This window comes from Lipophrys pholis (assembly GCF_963383615.2).
Source record: "Lipophrys pholis genome assembly, chromosome: 20".
NCBI lineage: Eukaryota > Metazoa > Chordata > Actinopteri > Blenniiformes > Blenniidae > Lipophrys > Lipophrys pholis.
This window is the reverse complement of record NC_137648.1, coordinates 10,971,504-10,992,383: the sequence shown is the minus strand read 5'-3', so window position 1 is coordinate 10,992,383 and position 20,880 is coordinate 10,971,504. Positions and strand designations below refer to the sequence as shown.

Below are 20,880 nucleotides of genomic sequence, written 5' to 3'. Positions count from 1 at the left end.
TCGGCTGATAATTAGAATAAAAAACACATAGCTCTTAAGTGTGCCAATAAGAGAGAGCTCTGTTTCTCATTTCACAGGCAATTTAACCGACTCCCAAATTAGCCCTTAAATTCAGTGAGATTTCTTAAATTTCTCATTAGGCTTTCAGCGGACCTCCACAAAATACCCATCTAAAAGTCTCATTGGAGTATGAGACTGTGTCCAGGGGCAATTCATTTCAACTTTGGCTCACGGGAACATTTCCTTCAAACTGTGTTTGTAGCTCGACGCCACAGACTATTGATTCAAGCCGCCAGGTCACCCCATTACATTTATCTCGGCAAACACAGTTGCCATGATGTAAAAGCCAGAGCTGAGCTAATTTTCTACTTGTGCAGAAAAAGGTTGACATGAATCAGATAACGAGAACTGGAAGAGGAGGAAGGGCGCGGGGTATGAACAGTGAAGGCTTCAATCAGAAATGGGGAGAAAATATAATGTCCGTCGCATCAGTGACAGCCTGAAAGAGAGTAATAAAACACAGTCATGAATGTCATCAATACGTCAAACTGAAACAAGTCCCATTATCTACACTGTGTGTACTGATGCATTTTCACGAGTCAATGAATGAGTGTAAAAACAGGGACATAAATCATATTGGGTAAATGTTAGCAGGTTGATAAAAACACAACAACTTGATGATAGCAACAAGTCACGTACGACAAGACAGTTTGGTATTACAAGGAGTGACATGGTGGTGTAGTGGTTAGCACTGTGAGTTTGAGTCCAGGAGATTTTTTTGTGTGGAGTTTGCATGTTCTCCCTGTTTGGGCTTCCTCTTCTGGTTTCCTCCTGCTGTACAAAAATATACAGTGTCTAACTGGTGACTCAAAACTGCCTGTAAGGTGGTGAGAGTGTGTGGTTGGATTCAAGGCATATTTTGCCTTCACCCATCGTCATTTCAGAAAGTGTCAACAACACCATAACCCATGCCTAATTGATATTCCTTGGTGGTCTTTAGTTCCATTAAAAATTTGGAGTTTTGTTTGATTTCAGTCTGAATTAACTGACATCTGATTCCTACAATTTACATTCTCTACCTAGTCTTATCACCCCAATGCTGTAGTTTCTCATTTCCTCCCCCTACAAAGCTGTATTGGAGCCGGCAGAAATCCCCAATCGACCCGCAAGACAAGCTATACCCCTTATTGACTGGCCACATCTCCCAGTGGCCATTATCTTTACCGCCTTGTTACCAGATGGAGCCGGTCGGCACTGGCACACAATACAACCCCACGCACACCTTCCTTGTGTGCACAGATGGATCCTGAGGAGATGGGCGATATCACGTGGTGCACGGTTGCTCTAAATTGCAGAGGGAGGCTTACTTGGTGTGTAAAACTAAGCCCCACAATGACATCAGGTGTGGAAAAACATATGTGGCGATTCTGTTCTGGGGGAAACTGATAGGATAGAGTCACATCTCTCATGCCAGAGACGCTTTCCCCTGGAGTATCATACCATCAATCTGACAAGCACTATTAGATGAATCTTCGACCGCTCCCGGCCTCTTAACCTATACGTGGGCATGTGTCACATTTTCCCTACAAATACTAGAAATCCCACCTTGACCGAGAAAACAGTCAACAGTAAACAATTCCACCCGCGTATTTCAGTTGTGTCACCACCACTGAGGGTGGTTCTTACTTGTCAGATGATTGAGTGGCTCACTTCAACTGCAGGTGCAAAAGCAAAGGCTCACAAAACCGACTTGGATTGAAAACCACGGTACAGTTTGTGCAGGGACAGATTGAGAGTAGACAGATTTGATAACAACACTACATAACCAGACGGCCTGGCGAAAATACAAACAACAGGAGAACCTGGCATCAATTAAAAACACCGCCGGTTGAGAAAGATGTGACAACAATCAAGGAGAGGAATGCAGCCATCACAGGAGTACAAACCGGGCGGCTAAAAGAGGACACCTAAAATCTGAGATACAAGTAATAGCCCACCTTTATAGGACTAATTACAAAATAATCCCACGACTTAGAAAGTTTGAGGTATATTGGTTAACAAAAGTGCGACTCTAAACAGTATAAAGCCGTTAAAAAGAATTAGTCTATGCCAAGCATGGTGAGATGACATGACAGCCGAAACAAGCTTGATTAGCTCAAAGCTGCTCTGAGGACACTTACAGGCTGAAGAAAGTCACAAGTGATGCGATGAAATCTATGTCAACAGAGCCTGTTGTAACTCACAACATCACGCAAGTGGATTTACTGCATCGTTTAGCTGAGAGGAAGTAGTTGACTTCCAGTATGTCAGAGTTTGTACCACCTTGTGTGTTGCAGCTCTGACCCAGTTTATGTCGTGTTTATGTCGTGACCCTGACCTCGCTACCAGCTTCTTTTTTACACTTTTGAGTAAAGTGCTAATTAGCCTATGTTAGGATTCCAATTCTTGCTCCAAGCAATAAAACTGGTCATGCTGGGCATCCATCAAGCTTGAGTATTTTATTTGTATCTCTGTTTGTGCGCACTGAAAAACGCTTATGGAATGCTTCTGCATTCTCTTTCCTTCCTTTACCTGTTTTTGACTTTTGGCCACCTGCCAAGACAGTGGATCCAAATGTGTAGGTTAAAATTTTCCCACTCATTCCAAAAAAATAAAAAAAATAAAAGAAAGTCTGCCAATGATTTTAAAGATTAGTTGCAGAGAACAGCTCCCATCTAAATTGTCATTGTGTGATGTTTACATAAATACACTGAAAATTCAAGGGTTTGCGTTGTGACATACAAAATTATAGGGGAGACGATGTTGCAGGAGTTATTTTAAGAGCCAGCAGAGCAGTGTCTGCTGTTTGTGGGGGAGATTAGCTGATTTATCTGCTACTTCATCCCAAAATGGCCTCATTAGAGAGGATCTTTCCCTGGCAAAGACATTCCTCATACCGATTCCCAACACAAAGAAGGGCTCTATACAAAGGACGGTTTTTGAAGTGCCGCCTGGTCTTTTTCCTGGCGCCGATTCCCGCCTCTTGGTTTCATGAAGGGACCTGAGCACATATTAAATGGAGACAAATCGGCACCCCTCAAACTGTCATCGTCCTCCTTCTTTGCCTCTCGTTCTCGTGCCCTTTTCCCTCCGTGTGGCGCTGGCCTGAAGGAGCCTATTTATGCGGGCAGGCAGCTGTCAACAGGACAGCCCTGGCAGACTGCAGAGTAGCCTGAAAAGTGAAAATCTATTTCTAGGACTCTATAGAATACAAAATTGATGCTCGGGAGAGAATAAGTCATGGCACACACTGAACAGCTCACACTCACAGTGGCTGTGTAATCAGGTCATGCAGCTTTATTGTGTTTCACTTACAAGGCAGGGTGTCTCTGACTGTGTCAGCTGTCACATTTTCATCTCTGCTTTTCTCTTCTTTTTTTTCTCCCCCAAATTAAAGACGACACATTTAAAAAAAAAAAGAAAAGAAAGAGGAGGCAGGGGCTTGTATGTTTGCCTCAGTGTGTGCGGTGATGTGTTTACGGATGTGTTTGTGAGGGGAGAGGGATGCACAAATGGAGGGAGGGTGAGGGAGGGGAGCCGCTGGAGGGAGGCTGAAAAGCGGGTGGAGTGATAGTCACGACAAAATGAAATGAGGCATGAGTCATGTTCACGGTGACGTCGGCAGACGGGGTCAGGTAAGCAGCACACGTCTTGGGATGGCTGACACGTAGGCTGCGCGCAGCCCGGGGACGTGTCGCATCACAGCACCGACATAAAGAAGCAAGTGACTTGGATCGATAGCTGCCATGAATCGCACTATTGTGTCGTTTTAGCGGGTGTTTGACGTGGCTTCATTGCCAGTGAGATGATTTTGTTGAAGGGCTTTAAAAGTATTGATGACTCACTTTCCAAAACAGAAAAAGGTTTCTAGGAGTTTCACTTTGAAAAAAAAAACAAAAAGAGAAACACTAGAAGATCTGCTGGATGACTCGACACTGGCAAAGACGATCCGGCAAGAGGAGCATGAGGGAAGTGAGTTAATATGCACTAGGGAGGAAGGGACTCAGGTGAACCACATTAGGGAGGAGTCAGGTAATCACACACTGAGGGAAGGCAGACAGGAACAGGTGGAGTAGTGACCTGAAAAAGAGACGAGACGAGTAAGAAACACTAACTTAACCCGAGCTGGAACGAATGCTGACACCAAGTGGGACAGTAGATCTGATCCCAGCTCATAATGGCCAAAAGGTAATGACTGATCACTGAACCATTACAGGGAAAGTGCAAAGAGACTGACCCTCACGATCCACACACTGGAAGAACATACAAACCACACTGGTCTGGCTGGGACTCCACCCTTCTTGCTTTCATGCGAGAGTTTTAACCAATACCCCATACCCTGCAATATGAGGTATGAAACTATATTGGCCCTTGTAAATGTGGATGGTTCTATTGATTTTGAGCAGCTCAAATCAAAATATTTATTCAAGCAGTTGATACAACTTGTATTTCAGAGAAAGACACCAAAACTGTACAAACTCTGTGAAGTCTTTATTGCTTTTGTTCAGCCCTTCTGCGTCTGTCATCCATTTCTGCCTTTTCACAGCAGCATGATTTCTCTTTTTGACTTCTGAGACGAAATCTTGATGAAAATGAATAGTCTGACTCTGACTCTATTAATTATTTCAACAAAATTCTTAGAATTGCATATATGGATAGCGTGATAGAGACAAACAAGGATAAAATAAGCTTTAGTGTAATACCATGAATGTAATAGGTATGACAGTAGCAGACTATATATAAAGATTAACCAGATTTTTCCAATTTATAGCACAAGACATGCTCTGGATTAACTCATTAAAGGTTCTTAATTGTTATGTTTTCTCTTCTAGTGTAGATAACAATTTATTTGACACAACTGCTACATCCCCCTTTCATATTTTTTTGTGTTTTGGTGTGTGAATGGGTGAATAACGATACCGAGGGGACCGCTGATGCAGTGAAAAAGCACTCAATAAGACATTTTTTTAAAATATCAAAACATTTACCAAAGCATGGTACGATGAGCTCTGTGATGAGACGCTCATGATCTCATACTTCGAATGACTTGAAATATCTCCTCAAAACTTCAAATAATAGTTGCTCTGTGTCCACACTATGTGCTTGCCAAGATAAAAAAAAATGAAATAAAAACAAAATCACCTAACCATCAACATATAGAATTTATAAAATCAACATCAGATAAAATGTGTCTTCTTTATACTCCAGAGAACTGCCTCCATTCACTTTTAACACCGTTTCATTACCCCTACCTCAGATCTTCAGGGATTAAAAAGAGGAAAAAGGACAATATGTGAAAATGGAAAAAGAAATTTGATTTTAAAAGCAGCTGACTCATGCGCCGACTGTAATGGAGCAACTCACAGGGGGTAAACTAAGCCGCTTACCAACACGCTCCTCCGCTGAGCTGTTACTGTGTTTAAATCCTCTCCTAGAGATCACACAGTAATGGATCAGATGCTGTATGTTTGCATTCACACTTTTCTTTGCATGTTTTCTGAGCAATGACCCAGGCATGTACAAATTCAAGTAAAGAGACAGAGCGTGACTCATTTCTGGAAGAAGTTTTAATGTAATTCATCCTGCTACAGATCTGCATTTGTCAAAATGAGGCGCAGTTTTGTAACTGTGCAGTGGTAATGTTGCAGATGTTGTGGGGAAAAAACACACAGTGATGATGTGCTCTGCAGGACAGGATAATGAACTGATGGTCATTTTGGCGCATGGGAATACAAAGAGGGCTACTCAGTGTCAGTAAAAGCGTTATTTAGAATGACGTCTGTGGGAAGCCTTCAGCTCACACCACTCTCTCAGAATGAGGGTTTTCATATCGTTTATCTTGCGACACATCAAATAGAAAAAACAGGAGGGGCAGAGGAACGGGGGAGGCAAACCTATAAACTAAAATCTGATTAAATGCGACTAAATAACAGAAGAAAAAAAAATATAAAAATGTGAAACTTCTTTCTCTGGATTTGTTATTAGCTCTCATATCACTTTTTTTTTTTTTGCTCCTTTTGTGTCCCCTCTATTTTATTCACTTTTCAGCCACGGACATGAGCTATCTGTGTTTGCATGTGTGTGTGTGTGTGTGTGTGTGTGGCGGCGGGCCGACATTATAGTTGTTTTATTATCAAATCAAGCAGGAGATAAAAGGGTCCTTTGCCCACACTGAATAGCAGAGGCAGATAAAAACCTCCTGGCAGCAGTCTGACAGCAACATTATTGGAAAAGGCAAATCCAATCTTGGGGGCCAATTAGCATGAGGTACCTCTTTCATAGATCAACCTTTAGACAATGTCGTGGAAAGATTTCTTTTGGCTTCATGCGACGGTAAACTGTTGAAAACATCACTTTTAATATGTTCCTCTTTTGCAGACTTAAATCGGAGTCAAACAACAAATTGAAGAAAGGACATTACAATTTGGACCATCAGCGAGACGAAAGCCGGATTGTTTTGATTGTATCTTGCTTGTAAAGTTGTATTACACCACACGAAAGAAAGCAGTTATGTGCCGATTTATTTGTGATGTTCGTTTTCACAGGAATGAAAAGCATCTGGTTCAAGCACTTTGTGCAGCATCTGGTTGGAAATAGTTTCCATCTGATTTCACAAACCTCTTTTTTTTTTTAATGCTCCATAACTTCTCTTGTCAACACCACAGAAGAACAGTTAATGGTTTACGACCCACGAGTGCACCTGTACCACTGAAAGACCGTATCATAAACCACTTTGTGTTCTTTATCAGCATAATGGCAAGTATAGGTTTTCAAGGGAAAGCAATCTTTTGTATACTTTATTGATAAACATTCAATTTGGCAAATATTGAAGGGCGGAAACCTGACCTTTGTGTCAATATGATAATCGCTGGGGCCATATGGTGGTTAAAGAGGTTTGCGCCTTCACCTCACAGTGAGAATCACTGTCTGCATGCGTTAATATCTCTGGATGAGAATTATTCATATTTTTGAAAATGATGGCGTTTTTAAGAAGCTATATTTGAGAGGCACTTGTGCAGAAATAAATAGTCAATAATTTATAATGTACATTAATAAGACATTTGATGTTTTAGCTTGACAAAACTTCTATTACCATGGACATCTCAGTCAACTGTGTACTTGAAAGCTAGTTTATCATCCTATACACAGGCCACAATATTCTGTATATTTATTTATTTTATCATACTGTATTAATACCTTTACAGTTAGAGCTGAAATGACATTGTGTGAATCTAGTTTTTATTGTACGCTAAGCAAGCCAGCTGCTAGTTATTGCAAGTGGTACTGATTACATTCTGTGAGATGGATCAGTGTGTTTTCAGAAGTATTCGGTTATCCAGTATGGACAGTCTCTTGCCCAATATATTGGAAGCTTGCAGCTGCTCACACTCCATTTTTAACCGCATGCTTGCTTAGTCGTCCAAAAGCATTTCTATTATATCTACCGGCGGTCATCACTTGAATATCAATGATTCCTATTCATTTTTTTTTTTTTTGAATCAATTGATTGCCCATGACTGGAGTGGTGTATGATTTCAAAGGCTATCAATCGATCAACAGAGACAGGATGAGAAGTAATAACAATAGTAACCCTTATTCAATGTTCTCCAAACAGTAATGTCTGGATATTGAAGTAATATGATGCCTTACCATAAACTAGGATATAAATAGGAGCATAGCTCTGTTTTCCTGTGACTACTGCTCCTGTTTAAGGAGGAAGAAAGGATCCCCTGTATTCCTGCCTGCTCCCCTGGCAGATCGAAAAAAGCTATTTCCAGTCTTTTGTCAGGATTTGAATTTGGTTTCACTGCATCGCATGAATGCAAGGAAAGTATCTTTTTTTTTTTTTAACCGAATAGAACTGGCAGACGTATGAACGTTTCATGGCTGCTACACAAGGTTTTATTAACTAAAGTGCAGGCGTGAGCAGGGATTTTTCTTTTCCCACATCCCCTCCTAGAAATGCACGCTGCCCAAAATGTCATGATGGGGAATCTAGGGCGACAGTCTCGCAGTGGAAAGGAAGAGAAAATTCAGCAGCTGCCAGCTGGCTATAACTTCAGGGCACAGCAGTGTTGTCACGCCCACCAAATGAGCTACATTATGGTGTTACTGTGAGGGGAGGGGAAAAAAAACCCAAAAAAAACAACACGCACACATATGACAAACACCTATAGGTTAATCCCTCCTGCTTTCGCAGTGCTGGCATTTAAGAAGCTGGTGCACTTTGCAGCTACAGCTCAGAATATCTCAATCAATGACTGAATCAGTGAGCTTGCAGGTGGAGGAGGTGCATAGAAAGAGGTACGAAAGAGACTGTTTTATGGTCTTTCGGACATAATGCAAGACCCTGTGATTTTGTCCTTCAGGGTAAATCCCAGTTGCTATGGGGAACGAGACAAAACAATCAATTAGGGTCTGCTTGAGACAGAAAAGTCATCATTACTGTGATTTTGCACGGGAAAGCTGCAATTTATTTGAAACACTCAATAAAACTTCTATCACAGTCTTGGGTTGCAGTATTAAAGTTCTAAATGGTTTAATTAGCTTTGCCCAGGTTTCCTTTGAGAAAATATGACAGACAGAGAGACTTAATTCCGATGGCAGGAATGACGAAGCTCAAACTAAGGACTCAATTAACCTCCTCACCATTAACTGTAAAGCCGTCCGTATGCAAGGAAACTTTTTGCAAGCGGAGAACACAATGTACTGCTGTTGATGGACAATATCAATGAGCGAGGCGCTCCCTCCGATGCCTCACATCTTCATCGTAGAGGACTGTCAGAGGACAGTGGATGACCATGGTAGAAACTTGCCATCAGCATTTTTGAAAGCCTCCCACTCACATGCAGATGTGTGCAAACACACACGAACTCAATGTTCCCATGTGTTTCTGATGGACTGCTGTTGACAGTAGGAGCTGCTGATGACTCACTGCCAGATAAGTGATTGGCCAGCCCTCTCTGAGTCACCAGAGTGTCCCGATCTCCATTTATCACTGTAATTGCAGCCACAGGTGGAGGCAGCGACCCGAACCCACCTGCCATCTTCTGTTTGCCTCTCCTTAGGTAAACACACTCCCCATTTCATGTGTTGGCTTTGCACCAACATGGGATCCTTGCTCGTCTCCACGGACTCTGTGCGCGCTGAAAAACACTCTCTGTCTCATGCAAAACCCGCCCGTTCAAGCAGTCACCGTAATTATGACGGATGGGTAATGCCATCAGTGGACAGCACCTGACGTAAAAGTCTAATGGCAATTTAATGACTTGCATAGCAAATGATGTATTTAAGGGCACGCCAGCATGAAGCCGGAATGAGAAAGCTCTCGACAGAAGTCAGAGCATTTAAGATCAGGAGGATGAAGTGGAGCATAAGCTACTAGGCAGCCTGAGAGAAGCAGGGCACCCCCTGCTCTGCAAAGTAATTACAAAAAAAGGGAATCTCAGGGGGACGCTGGGAGTTTGTGCTGCTCAGCTGTTGTTGGGGAATGGAACTCTGGCCTCAACTGATAACAGTGCATTTCAGTGCACATGCAGCACATATGCCACGCACACGCACGCACGCACGCACGCACACACACACACACATCATTTTCCACCGGGTTACTCTTATTTTGGGACATTGTTTTCATTGGCTCTCTTGTGCATCCCTTCTCAATTTTCACCCTCTCCCTGCTCTGTCTGAGCATTATCACACCCTCTATGTCTGGGGGCTCGGGTTTTGTCAAAATAATGTGTACAGCACCGAGGCACTCAGCTGTTTTTATATATTCTGCTGTTCCGAGGAGAATCTGAATGCTGATCGTGTTCATCATTTCCAACATGAAAGAGTTACACAACGTCAATCCTGTTTCTTATGAGTCAACTCATCTGCACACGCATGGCAACTTCACAGCTTGGCATAATTTTTTTATTTTTTATCTTTTTGCACCACCGTTCTCTCTAATCCTCCTTTCCTCGGTGTTGTAAAATGGTGCCTCCATTTTGCAGTAAAAAGCCGACACAGTTCATTCCACCCTCCACCATATTGGCAATGCTTCCCAAACCACCCCCGCCTGCACCAGGTAGATCGGTGCGTCTCTGGCTCGACACGGACACAAGCTGAGTGATGCGCATGCTGTGGTTGTCAAATTCAGGCTGTCATCTGTGTACACACACGCACACGCACAGGCACACGCACAGCAGAGCCAAAGCTGATTGAAGGAGCTACAATTGGAAAGAAGTGCTGCAGCCGTTTGTTTAAGTGGATGAGAAATCATGACTGAAGTCCCAGGAACAATAATCAAAAACAAACAAAAAAAAAAACCTAATCCAATTCTGTATATGTGCTTTGTAGCATATTTGTATTTATGTGCAAACAGAAGAGCTTGATAAAATGTCACCCGTGTGCAGGATGTGACGTGCTTCAGTTTCACAGCCTTTTACCTAACAAAGCCCCTGACATTTTCTCAATGACAAGAACATCACACTCATGTTCTTGACGTAGAAGATAATCCACCAATATTCACCCTTTCCGTCAGTGGATGGCACGCGACATTGTGTGTACGTGCATCTTTATGCACGTTGACAGAGGAGGGCTAAAATCAAGCGTGCGTTGCCACGTGTGGGTGTGAGTTAACTAGTAAATGAGGTTAACTGTAAGAGACAGTCCCCCATCGGGTCAGAACCAAGCCGGGGCAGTGGTGGGGGCGTCAGTGCAAATATGTCACGGAAAGAGAAGAGCAGCAGGGATGGTGCTGAGTCGCGTTTCTCTGCAAAAGGCTGAGCCAAACCTTTATCCCTCTGCCTCATCTGCTGCTCCTCAGCTGAACAAAAGGGCTTCCTGATCAACAGAAAGAGAGCGAGAGAGTAAATAAAAAGAAACAGCGGACCCAGGAAGATGCGGCAGCTGGAAAAGGCTGCCATAACAAAGTTGTTTTTCCTCTTATGACAGGGTGAAAACGGTGACGTTGCAGACGCTGTATTTTTTTTAAGCATTGTATAGAAGAAAGCGTCTTCAGGGTTCAGTAGGAAAATAAATAAATACAAATAAAATAAATAATACGCTCTACTTGAGAAGGAAAACTCATAATGGAAATCTTCAAATAAATTGTCTATAGCTAAAGATAAAAAACAAATACAAATGAATGCACCTGAAGGACTTTCAGATGGTGCATGGCGATTAAAGGGCAGCCTGACGACAACTCATTAAATCCGTTATATATTTATGGGGCACTGGCACATTGATGGCATGCAAACAAGTGAGGTCTTTATTTTCAGTGTGAGAGTCGCAGGAGCAGATGGGCCTGGACTTGACATCAGCAGGATCATCCCGACGGAGGAACAATGTGTGCCGTCTCGCGTGGCCGCCGGCTCCTCACCCCCGCTGCATGGAAATGATGCAGGACACCCTCTCGTAACCTTGTCACCGAGTTTTCCTCTCTTCCTCTGCCGTCACCGGGGAGAAGCTGGACAATTGTGCACGACCAAAAATGTACAGTTTGATTCCGTTGAGGGGAATAAAAGAGCAGTGACAGCAGAAACAGAGTAGGCTGGCTCTTGTTTAGTCATGATGGTGACGTGGATCTATGTAACGCGGTCTCTCGCTCAGACTGCATTTTTGGCAAACATGTTCAGTATTTCGCAAAAGAATCTGTCCTGTGAGTTTCCCTCTAGCACCATCATGAGGTCAATTGCCACGATTTTAGTGTGAGCTCCCTGATATTTCATTAGATCCAGATAAGCGCTAATCACTTTTGACATCTAATATTTCTCTATCATCATCATCATATCACACATGGGTTTTTATTCCCCCCCCACTATACTTTGGGATTATGGTGTATGTGCTACTTCCATCCTCATCAGATAAGGACTCTTCTTCATGTATTGAGATGAATAACAGTCGAATAAAGCAGGAGGTTCAGAACCCTGTGAGGATGAGTCCCTCTTCAAGCCTCCCACTCTAATCCCACTTTGTCTTATGCCAAGCAGTCATTTTCACTGTTACATTTGCACTGGAGATTATTTATAGTTTTATATATATATATATAGTTATATTTCTGCAGCAGGACCAGTTAAGATGGCTATAAAGTTAATGCTTTCATTTTATGAGTTCAAATGCATGCTCTCAAGCCAGAACTCTACCTACCACACTTCTGATATGGTTGTTCAGTTGTTTTTTTTCTGTAATATTTAAAACTAACATAAGAATATTATGGCTTTGGCTCAGGTGCTCCTTTAATCTGAACGTTTGTCGTTTGATTCAAAGGTCTGCCTGTCAAAGAGCGAACATTCCCAGCGATCCATGGCAGCATGGGCCCCCTGTGTGAACGCGACTGAAAGGCAGTACTATATGTGAGGTTCTTTTAGCATTAAAAACCTCCTTCGTGCTTTTCAGAAATGAAACCCTGTGAGCCACCAGCTACTTCAATGGGATTGTTTTGTAACATTGACGAGGAAAAACCTTTAATACGCTGCACCCCGATGGAACAAAATCGCATGAAAAGCGATATAAACCAGTGCACCTGGAGAAAACCCAAGGACACACAGGGAGAACTTGCAAATCCAGCACAGAAAGGCCTCCACCTGCACTGGGCCTGGAAATGCAATACGTGCACACCGAGGCATGACTGCTGACCACTAAACCACACCGTCACGAGAAACACTGATATTGTACCGTTAATTCAGAGGCATCATTCAGAAAGCAGTAAAGTAGTGATGTAGCCCTTATATTATTAGGACCGGTGATTTGTCCACTCCGAGAAGAAATGTGAGAGTAACGTCAGAGGGCCCCAACAGGGAGGAAGGCCGTGTGGATAACAAGGACTATAAAGTTTCATTTTGCAACCATGCGTCACTTAACATTCATTGTTAATTCCCATTTGACCATGCTGCGATACTTCCCCACGCGCCATTCTGTCGTGTCACACGCTCAGATTTATCGGTCCTGCGCCTAAATTGGTTTTCCATTGTGCACATCACAGGTGCTAAACAGATGCAATGCAGGCTAACTAAGGTTACACGGCCGTATTATGCATAGATCCCTGCCCCCTGCTTCAAAGGGCAAACTGTGAGCCGTCATTTAAGATTAAGATCGAACGCGAACGGGTTTTATTTACTGGAAGCAAATATAATCCCCTGCGCAATTATGAGAAAGCATACAGCCAGTTGGTAATGACCGCAGAGATGAAAACAAGTTGTTAATGAATGCAGACCTCCTCAGAGTGACAGTCCTCTTGCATGAATGAATGTAATTATGGCTTGAACCCTGGTGGTCCAACGCAGACAGGCACTTACTCGCATTATTCCCAGGCTCTTTCCTGCACCACTGTGAGCAACACGGCATCAGGATTGTATGCAAATACGCCTCACAGCACTTCCAAATATAGACTCCTCCTCACCGGGAAAGGGGTGATTAGGGCGGGGAGGTGATGGAACACAGAAACGAGGATTCGCACCCACATGGATGAAAAGTCTACTTCACTGTCAAATCGAATAAATACGGTTCAGTCAGTTTAATTTCAATCAACAACGTTACCGTGTGACAGAAACGCAACACGAGCTGCAAAATAAAAGAGTAAGACTCGGCATTATGTGAACAACATGGTTGATCCAATCGTCTTCTCTTGTTCCATTTCTCCCTTCGGCCTTGTAACTATACCTTCCCCCCCCCCCCATCCATTCCTTCCACCCATGTTTCAATCCCTCCCCCCTAGTCCCTCCTTTCTATCTTTCTCTGGAGTTATTCTATTTCACAATTTGTCATGCTGCAACGCCAGGCTGAGGCAGCGAGCACTATGCTGGTGCCTGTGAGCCGAGCCTCTCAGGGGTTGAGATAAAGCTAAGCTGACATGTGGGTTCAGCTGCGTCACAGTGTCCCTTTGAAACGGCCTCGCAAGGAGGCAGAGAAGGAAGGCAAGGCATGTTCCTCCAGAGGTGCCCACCCCCCTGTCCCCCCCGTTTAAACTCCACCTATCCACCTCACCAGCAGCTGCTGGCTTTTAGCCCAGGGCTGCTTCTTCAAATAATCACATTGTAAACCTCACTGAAATAACACGTTCACCTCGAGGGCGACATCCTCGCCCGCAACAGAAAGGTCTCTTATTTGACAAGCTTGAGGATTTCATTTGTCAGGAATTTCTTGGACGTCAGCGTGCATGCGGAACGGAAAGCCACCAAGATTCGTTTTAAGAAACATAATCCTCACCTAACGCACACTCGCAGGTGTGCCAGAGGAAAGCGTGTTTGAGAACAGTGCTCCACCATCCAGCTGTGGAAAGACAAATCCACCCCCCCCCGTGTCTTTCATCCCCCACGCAGGCTTTTCTTTTTTCCCTCTTGCCCATCCCCCCCCCCCCTTCAGCTGAGGAGAGGAGTGCCCTGGTAAATAATTGAAACATGCTCCCTGTCTGATACTGTAGCTTCACTTATATTTTACATTTTTTTCCTTAAGTTTTTCAAATCAATATTACATTATAATGGCCCCCAATGATAATAAAACAAATAAATATTTCATTACAGATTTTAAAAAAATTAAAATAAAGGGCAATATGTGTTTTGAATATATGCCAAACCTTTTTATAATTCATGGGATTTTTGGACACCGTAAGAATTTTTTTTTTTTATTCTGCTTATGGAGTATCACTATTTTGTTTTCTTCTTGATATCAGAATACATCTTCCAGCTGTAGTGCTTTTAAGTCAGCCACATATAATACGAACACATGGTACATTTTTAGGTTCCACAAAATTATGCAAATGGGATAAACGATGCACCATTGCGTCAGTGTGTCGCCATGTCTGAGCGGTGCCGTGAGAATCCTCTATAATATACTGCTTTTTCTCTGCACAAGGCGATTTAAGCAAACCTCCCTGTGTTTCTCGACGAAGATGTGTTTTTAAGAGCGTCACAACACGGCTACTAAAAATGAGAGCGGTAATCTGGCATATCGAAAGCTGCAATGGCAACCCAACTGAAGCCTGAGTTCTATAATGAAGTGTTTGCTGACACCTGCTGTCCCGATGCCTGAAGTCACCCCGACAAATAAAAGACACAGTAACACAAAAAATCCATGTTGAGCATCTTATTTTTTTTTTTTATAAATATCTGGATGTTCTCATCCATCCATATAAATCAGACATAACTCGATTAAAATTCCCCCCCCCTCCCCCGAACAAACAGCAAACATCCAGAGCTTCCTCAAACGTAGCGTCCTCACTTAAACCAAAAGTCAAACTTCCACATAAGAAACAGCAAGAAAAGTTTAAAGGATCAAACAGGGAGTTGCCTGAGATTAAAAACTGTGTACACACACACATACCCATTAGGAAATAAAAACAAGAAACCCGATTGAAAAAGTCCTTTTTTTTTTCTTCTTCTTCAGTGTTCTGTACCTTTTAGAAAGTAATGCCGACTAGAACAAACACTCATGTAACCTTTGGATTGCTTGTGTAAGCTATGATGGCTTTTCTGCAGCAACTTTGATCTTTAAAAACACAGTATGCCTACAAATACTCTACATTCATGTTGCATAAAACAGCGTTTTAGTGTTTTCTGGCAAACATATTAGTGTTAGTGTGCAGTTCAGCATGCAGCAATGGCACTGATATAGTAGGTGAAATAAAAAAAAAAGAAAAGTTCCAGTGATACAACTTGCCGTCATCAGGAAGGCTTTCTGTCACATGAGGTGCTCTAAATCATCTTTTAAGCAAAAGTTATTCAAGTTACTTATTCTTGGCTGTCCTCCTCGGTGTGTGCTTGAGGAGGCTCCGGCGTCTCTTCCCTTGTGGTTTGAGCGGAGCTTGTCGGCTCTGGACTAGAATCCCGCATCTCGCCGATACCTGAGATATTGAGGCTCTCCGCACCGACTTCCAGGCCGCCGTCGGCGTCGGGGGCGGGGTCGATGTCTGCGTCCGCGTCCGCGTCCGCGTCATCGTCGTAGTCTGCGGCCTCGCTGGTGGGAGAAGCGGCTAAATCCACACCGCTCTCCTGCTCAGTTTCCTGGACGACGGGCTCTTCTTTCCTTGAAGGTGAACCGCCGTCGTCAACAGACAGGTTTTCTGTAAAAGAACGTCAGAGTCTGTAGGGACGTGGATAAGGTGAACTTGTCCTCCGTTCATTCTGACATTACAAAAGTGTAAACAATAACATGTTTTAAACTTGTGCTACACACGATTTGAGCTCGGACTCTGCAGAAGCAGCAATTCATGCACCAGCTAAGCGACTAAATGAACCAACTCTCCGATTCGCACTGTGCTCAGTTTCTTTCTCAGCCGCACCGTGAGACTGCGCAGCTTAATTAGGGGTGAAGCGCTTACCCAGGCTACACTGATCACCCGAGTCATCGCCATAATTAACAAACATGGAGCTGTGGCCATCGTCATTGGTGGAAGCCACGTCCGATGAATCCGGAGTCATGGCTTCGGGGAGACTGGAAATATCTGAAAACAGCACAGAACAAATAGTCGTGAACTTGAGCGAAATGACAAACCGGCCAATTTGGTCTGAGGGCGTTCTAAAAACAGATTGTGGTTTACCAAGGTCTGCAGCCGGTTGACTGGGTGGGATTACACATTGATCTCCTTCGATTTGGATCAACTCTTGAACAATAGATGGGCTGCTTTCAGCCACAGAAGACACCTGACAAAACGAAGTATTAGTGACGCTACAAAATGAGAAACAACAATTAAAAAAACAAAAAAAACAATGAAAAGACAGGACAGATTATACCTCTGTGTGGTCAACCGCAGGTGGCTCGTCGTCACTGCTACCGGTCACCGCGGGTTGGAGATCGCTGTTGAGCTGAACTGGACCAGTGGGAATCCGGTGCAAGTAACCATAGCCGATACCACAACCTAAACTGGGTATGGGAAGGTATTTTTACACGGTTGAACCATAGAGATAAAAAGCAATCACAATCGCCCATTCTGAAGCCCTTTTAAGATCACTGACCTTCCCTCTCCTCCCCACGCTCCATTTGGTGTGACCACCACCTCTCTGCAGTGTTCAGTCTGCATGTTGTACACCAACAGCTTCAGAGGTTTCCCCTCACTGGCTTCAACTAAAGAAAAGAAGTCCTCTGACTGGAACCAAGAGTGACGCATATATTAAGAAAAATGGTTTCATATTTTTGTGGTTTATATGGGTTTGTCTCCCCCCTGACATCAACCAGAGGAAAGGAAGAAGAAAACAAGCTTACATCTTGGAGCACCTGGTCAGCTCCAACTATAAAGTCATCGTGTGCAATAAGGCCGGCCAGAGCTGCAGGAGAATTTTCTTCCACGTCCTGAAGAGGGAAAGAAAGCAGCATTTTCTACCTCAACTACATTTAATTCAGTCAAATTAACTTAAATACCAAGAAGAATTACTGAACTGCAAATCTGGCATACAGAGTATTAACTGACATATATAGAAATGTAGTTTTCATGTAATTCCATTTTGTTACAACACAATAGCAACAGTAAATGTGATGACTTCCATCCAACAGCTGCCACTAATGTGTTTTGCATGGTGGGGGGGTCAACGCGGGGTTACCAGCTGCAGCTGGAACAAAACGAGGTGGGTTTCACTTACTAGGACGTGCCAAACGTTCTCATTGGCTCCCTCGAAGCTGCAGAAGCGAACGCTCGCGCCCAGCAGACCCTGACCGCCCCACATGTTACTGGGCGTCACCTCCAGCTCCCGCACCCGCTGGGTTTTAGAGTTGTACACCTCAATCTTTACCGCTTTCTCCATGTTGGCCTTGAGGAGGTCTTTCAGCAAGTCGCCTTCTTTATTCTGGAGGGGGGGGGGAGATTTTCAAGCTACGACATCACAGACGGGGGTTTAATGTCAAAGAGCATGGGGTGAATGAGATTATGGCAGCGGACGGTATGGCCATGTTTCCCACTGTGGCTGCAATGCAAGCTGCTTAAATCTCATTCTGGGGGAATGAGAAATGGTCTGTCAAGTTGAGTTTGCAGTAAAACACAGAACAGAAGCAGACGTCGGCGGTTTGAAATACATCTACAATCAAAACACGCCCAAATACAAGTCAACACAAAGCAGACAGAGCGAAGTCTATGCGGTTGTGCGTCTGCTTTTTAAAAGAAGAGAAATGGACGTACACTTTCACTACGAAGCATCCAAATGTCAGCTTAAAGGTGAGGCCTGACAAGTCTCCTGCAGGTAACGCTCAGAGAATTTCACATCAAAACGTACTTCTAAGTGTTCACCTCGGTTTTTATCCGCTGTCTTCAAATCATTAAAGGAATGTGAATCAACTGCTGCTTTATCCGGGCTGCACGCATACAAGCACTGCCTCTCTTCCTTCCTCAGGAATATTTCAGCTTTTAATAATGAGCTACTAATGAAAGAGCTATAAAAGCCACCGAGGATCATTTACTGATGTGATATATGAGGCCATGGTCACTTCTATCGCTTAAAGTCACGCTCAGTATGTATAAGATGTGGAGAATAAGTTCACAGTGAATAGATTTATTTGTTTTCTTCTATAAACAAATGTCATTGAAGCAATGACAAAAAACCTGCAGTATTATCATATTACTAGTAAAACCACATTGTGGGAGAATGCATGACTACTGGTGTAGCACTTTTGCAGAAGTTGAAGTTGAATAGCTTCAGTTCAGGCTTTGTGTGTAAAGTTTGCCTTCTTTCTCTATGCACGCTTGTGTAAACATGCATGCAAGGATAATTAGTGAATCTACATTCCCAGTCGGTATGAATGGGAGTGTCTGTTCCTCTGTGCTCACCCTGTGACGTACAGGTGACTTTTGATTGTTATGAGCAACATTTTCAACCATATAAAAGTCTTGTCAAACGGAGTCTACTCACTAGTCTGGTGTTTCCTATGGAGAGGATGAAGTCAAAGAAAGGCTCCAGACCTGCCCTCTGAGCAGGTGAGTCCTCTTGTACCTGAAAAAACAAACAAACATTTCCAATCTGGAGGCGCTTTCAACAACATGAACTGTTCTCAGCGCCCCCCTGTGTCCACTCCAGAAACTGCACTCTTCGGTATTCGGGGCTTCTTATTGCAAGAAGCCGGACCACCGGTGTATCTATCTACCACCTTCAACATATGAGCGTGCATCTTTCCCGCTTCCAGTGATGATTTGTAGGTTTCTACGATAATAAGCATGCACACTTCCAGGGAATGCTCAGCGGGCTTGGATGTGTGCCAAATGCCACCTCATCATGGGCGGCACGCGGACACCGTGAAGGGCTAAAAACTACCGTCACACAAGTTGCAAAACAAGCTGTAAAATCCCCTGTGGGCTCTCACAGAGCAATGCAGCGACACACTTATGCCCAGTCCCAGTGAAGCAAGACAAGCACCGAGAATCAGACGAGTGTTTCGGATCTAAAAAAAAAAGACGACCTGGATGTGTAACCTTGCTTTGCATTCACGTACCCCATGGACGTGGTAGCCACTATTAGTTCCCCCGTCCGACAGGAACGAGCTCTGCGGTAGTCCCATTGCCTTTTAAAAGTTAGTTTACGCCAGTACTGACTGAATGTCACTGAGAGAGAGTGGAGTTACGAGGCATTACTGGGAGATATTCACTAAAAATAGAGCTAGCTTGCACGGGCAGACGCGGCGGGTTGACTTGGAGGGCCAGGCGAGGCTAATAAATAAAGACGGCAGAATCATCGAGCGTCTCCGAGCGACGACTCTGCGCTCGATTAGCTGTCCTGAGCAGCTCGGGCACAGACGACAGCGTTCTTCTGATAGACAACACAGAGCAGCCAATTCGAGTATGCGATGAGCAATAGTGAGTTGGATTAGTCACATTTAAGACTTGTGGTCAACCTCCGATCTCCACAGCAAACAGAGGGCCACCATAACCAGTCGGGGTCAAAAACGTATGATTTTTTTATTTGGAACAAAACAAAAATAATTCATTAAGCTTCCATCTGGAATCTCAACTTATCCACACAATTAATAATTCAAGGCTGGGATGGTCACAACACGCTTGTGCACCATAATCAAACCAGCATCGTGACAAGCAAGGAAATAATTGTAATTCTTCTTTTTCTTTTTTTTTTTTTTTTACAGACTGTATTCTCCCAAATGTTAATAGGTCAGAATGAGATTAAGCAATCAAATGCTATAAAACAGCAGTTTCCATTGAGTTAGACATAGAATAAGTAATCATACTTTTTTAATCCCCTTTAGGACATTTCTTATTTGCATTTACCTATCTCATTTCCACGATGCAGTGGGCAGCCACATTGAGGCTCTCTGCGGAGCTGATAGGGGTCCAGGGCTCAAACCTGAACATTTCCAATCCCAAAATGGCTTCTAGGCCATCACTAGATAGCACATTTGTTAAGGAAATTATACAATACTAAACAAAAATAGAATAGAACACATCTTATTGTAAATAAAAACTGTTTATGTCGTGTATTTAGATCTCTATGTAATTTGATTTCTGTCGCCTATATGTGTATGGAACATTGTACAATATGCTCCATTCTATTTTGTATAAGTGACATACTTTTCGCAAGCTGTTTATCTTTTTCCTCCTCACAACTGTTGACAGTTATCTGTCAGAACATTTGTGTCTGACTCGCACCTGTCACAGCTGGTTTTAGTTGACTTTGCTTCATCATCAACCCACACCTGCTCTTTTCCCACAATGATAGTTTTTGTTTTCCTCGGTTCATAAAATGTAAATGTTGTTTTTATCAATATATTTATGGAAATAAACTCTATGTGTGGCTATTGGAGACTTCAGACTATGCCTGGCTACCACAGAAAACAGCTTTCTTTTCATTTTTCGACCCCCTGAGGGACAGAATATAGAATAGTCCACGGTTAGTCTCGAAGCTGTTAATCTCAACAGCTTGCTGACTTTGGCAG

General features: G+C 43.3%; 1 protein-coding gene across 2 annotated transcripts; it reads right to left on the bottom strand.

Annotated features, from left to right (window-relative positions):
- Window positions 1–416: 416 nt before the first annotated feature.
- On the bottom strand, window positions 417–19,564 carry LOC308125633 (uncharacterized protein). Of its 2 annotated transcripts, XM_080489527.1 has the most exons (10): window positions 19,429–19,564; window positions 18,852–18,932; window positions 17,592–17,795; window positions 17,218–17,304; window positions 16,971–17,101; window positions 16,749–16,878; window positions 16,556–16,658; window positions 16,337–16,459; window positions 15,747–16,078; window positions 417–499 (listed from the first exon to the last, which is right to left on the bottom strand). In XM_080489527.1, the coding sequence occupies exons 1-9, from the start codon at window positions 19,492–19,494 to the stop codon at window positions 15,747–15,749; spliced, it is 1,257 nt and encodes a 418-aa protein (XP_080345653.1). In that variant the 5' UTR covers window positions 19,495–19,564; the 3' UTR covers window positions 417–499. The 2 variants fall into 2 exon arrangements, with proteins under 2 accessions (XP_080345653.1, XP_080345654.1); XM_080489528.1 differs by lacking the exons at window positions 417–499; window positions 17,592–17,795 and having other exon boundaries at window positions 15,089–16,078.
- Window positions 19,565–20,880: the final 1,316 nt, after the last annotated feature.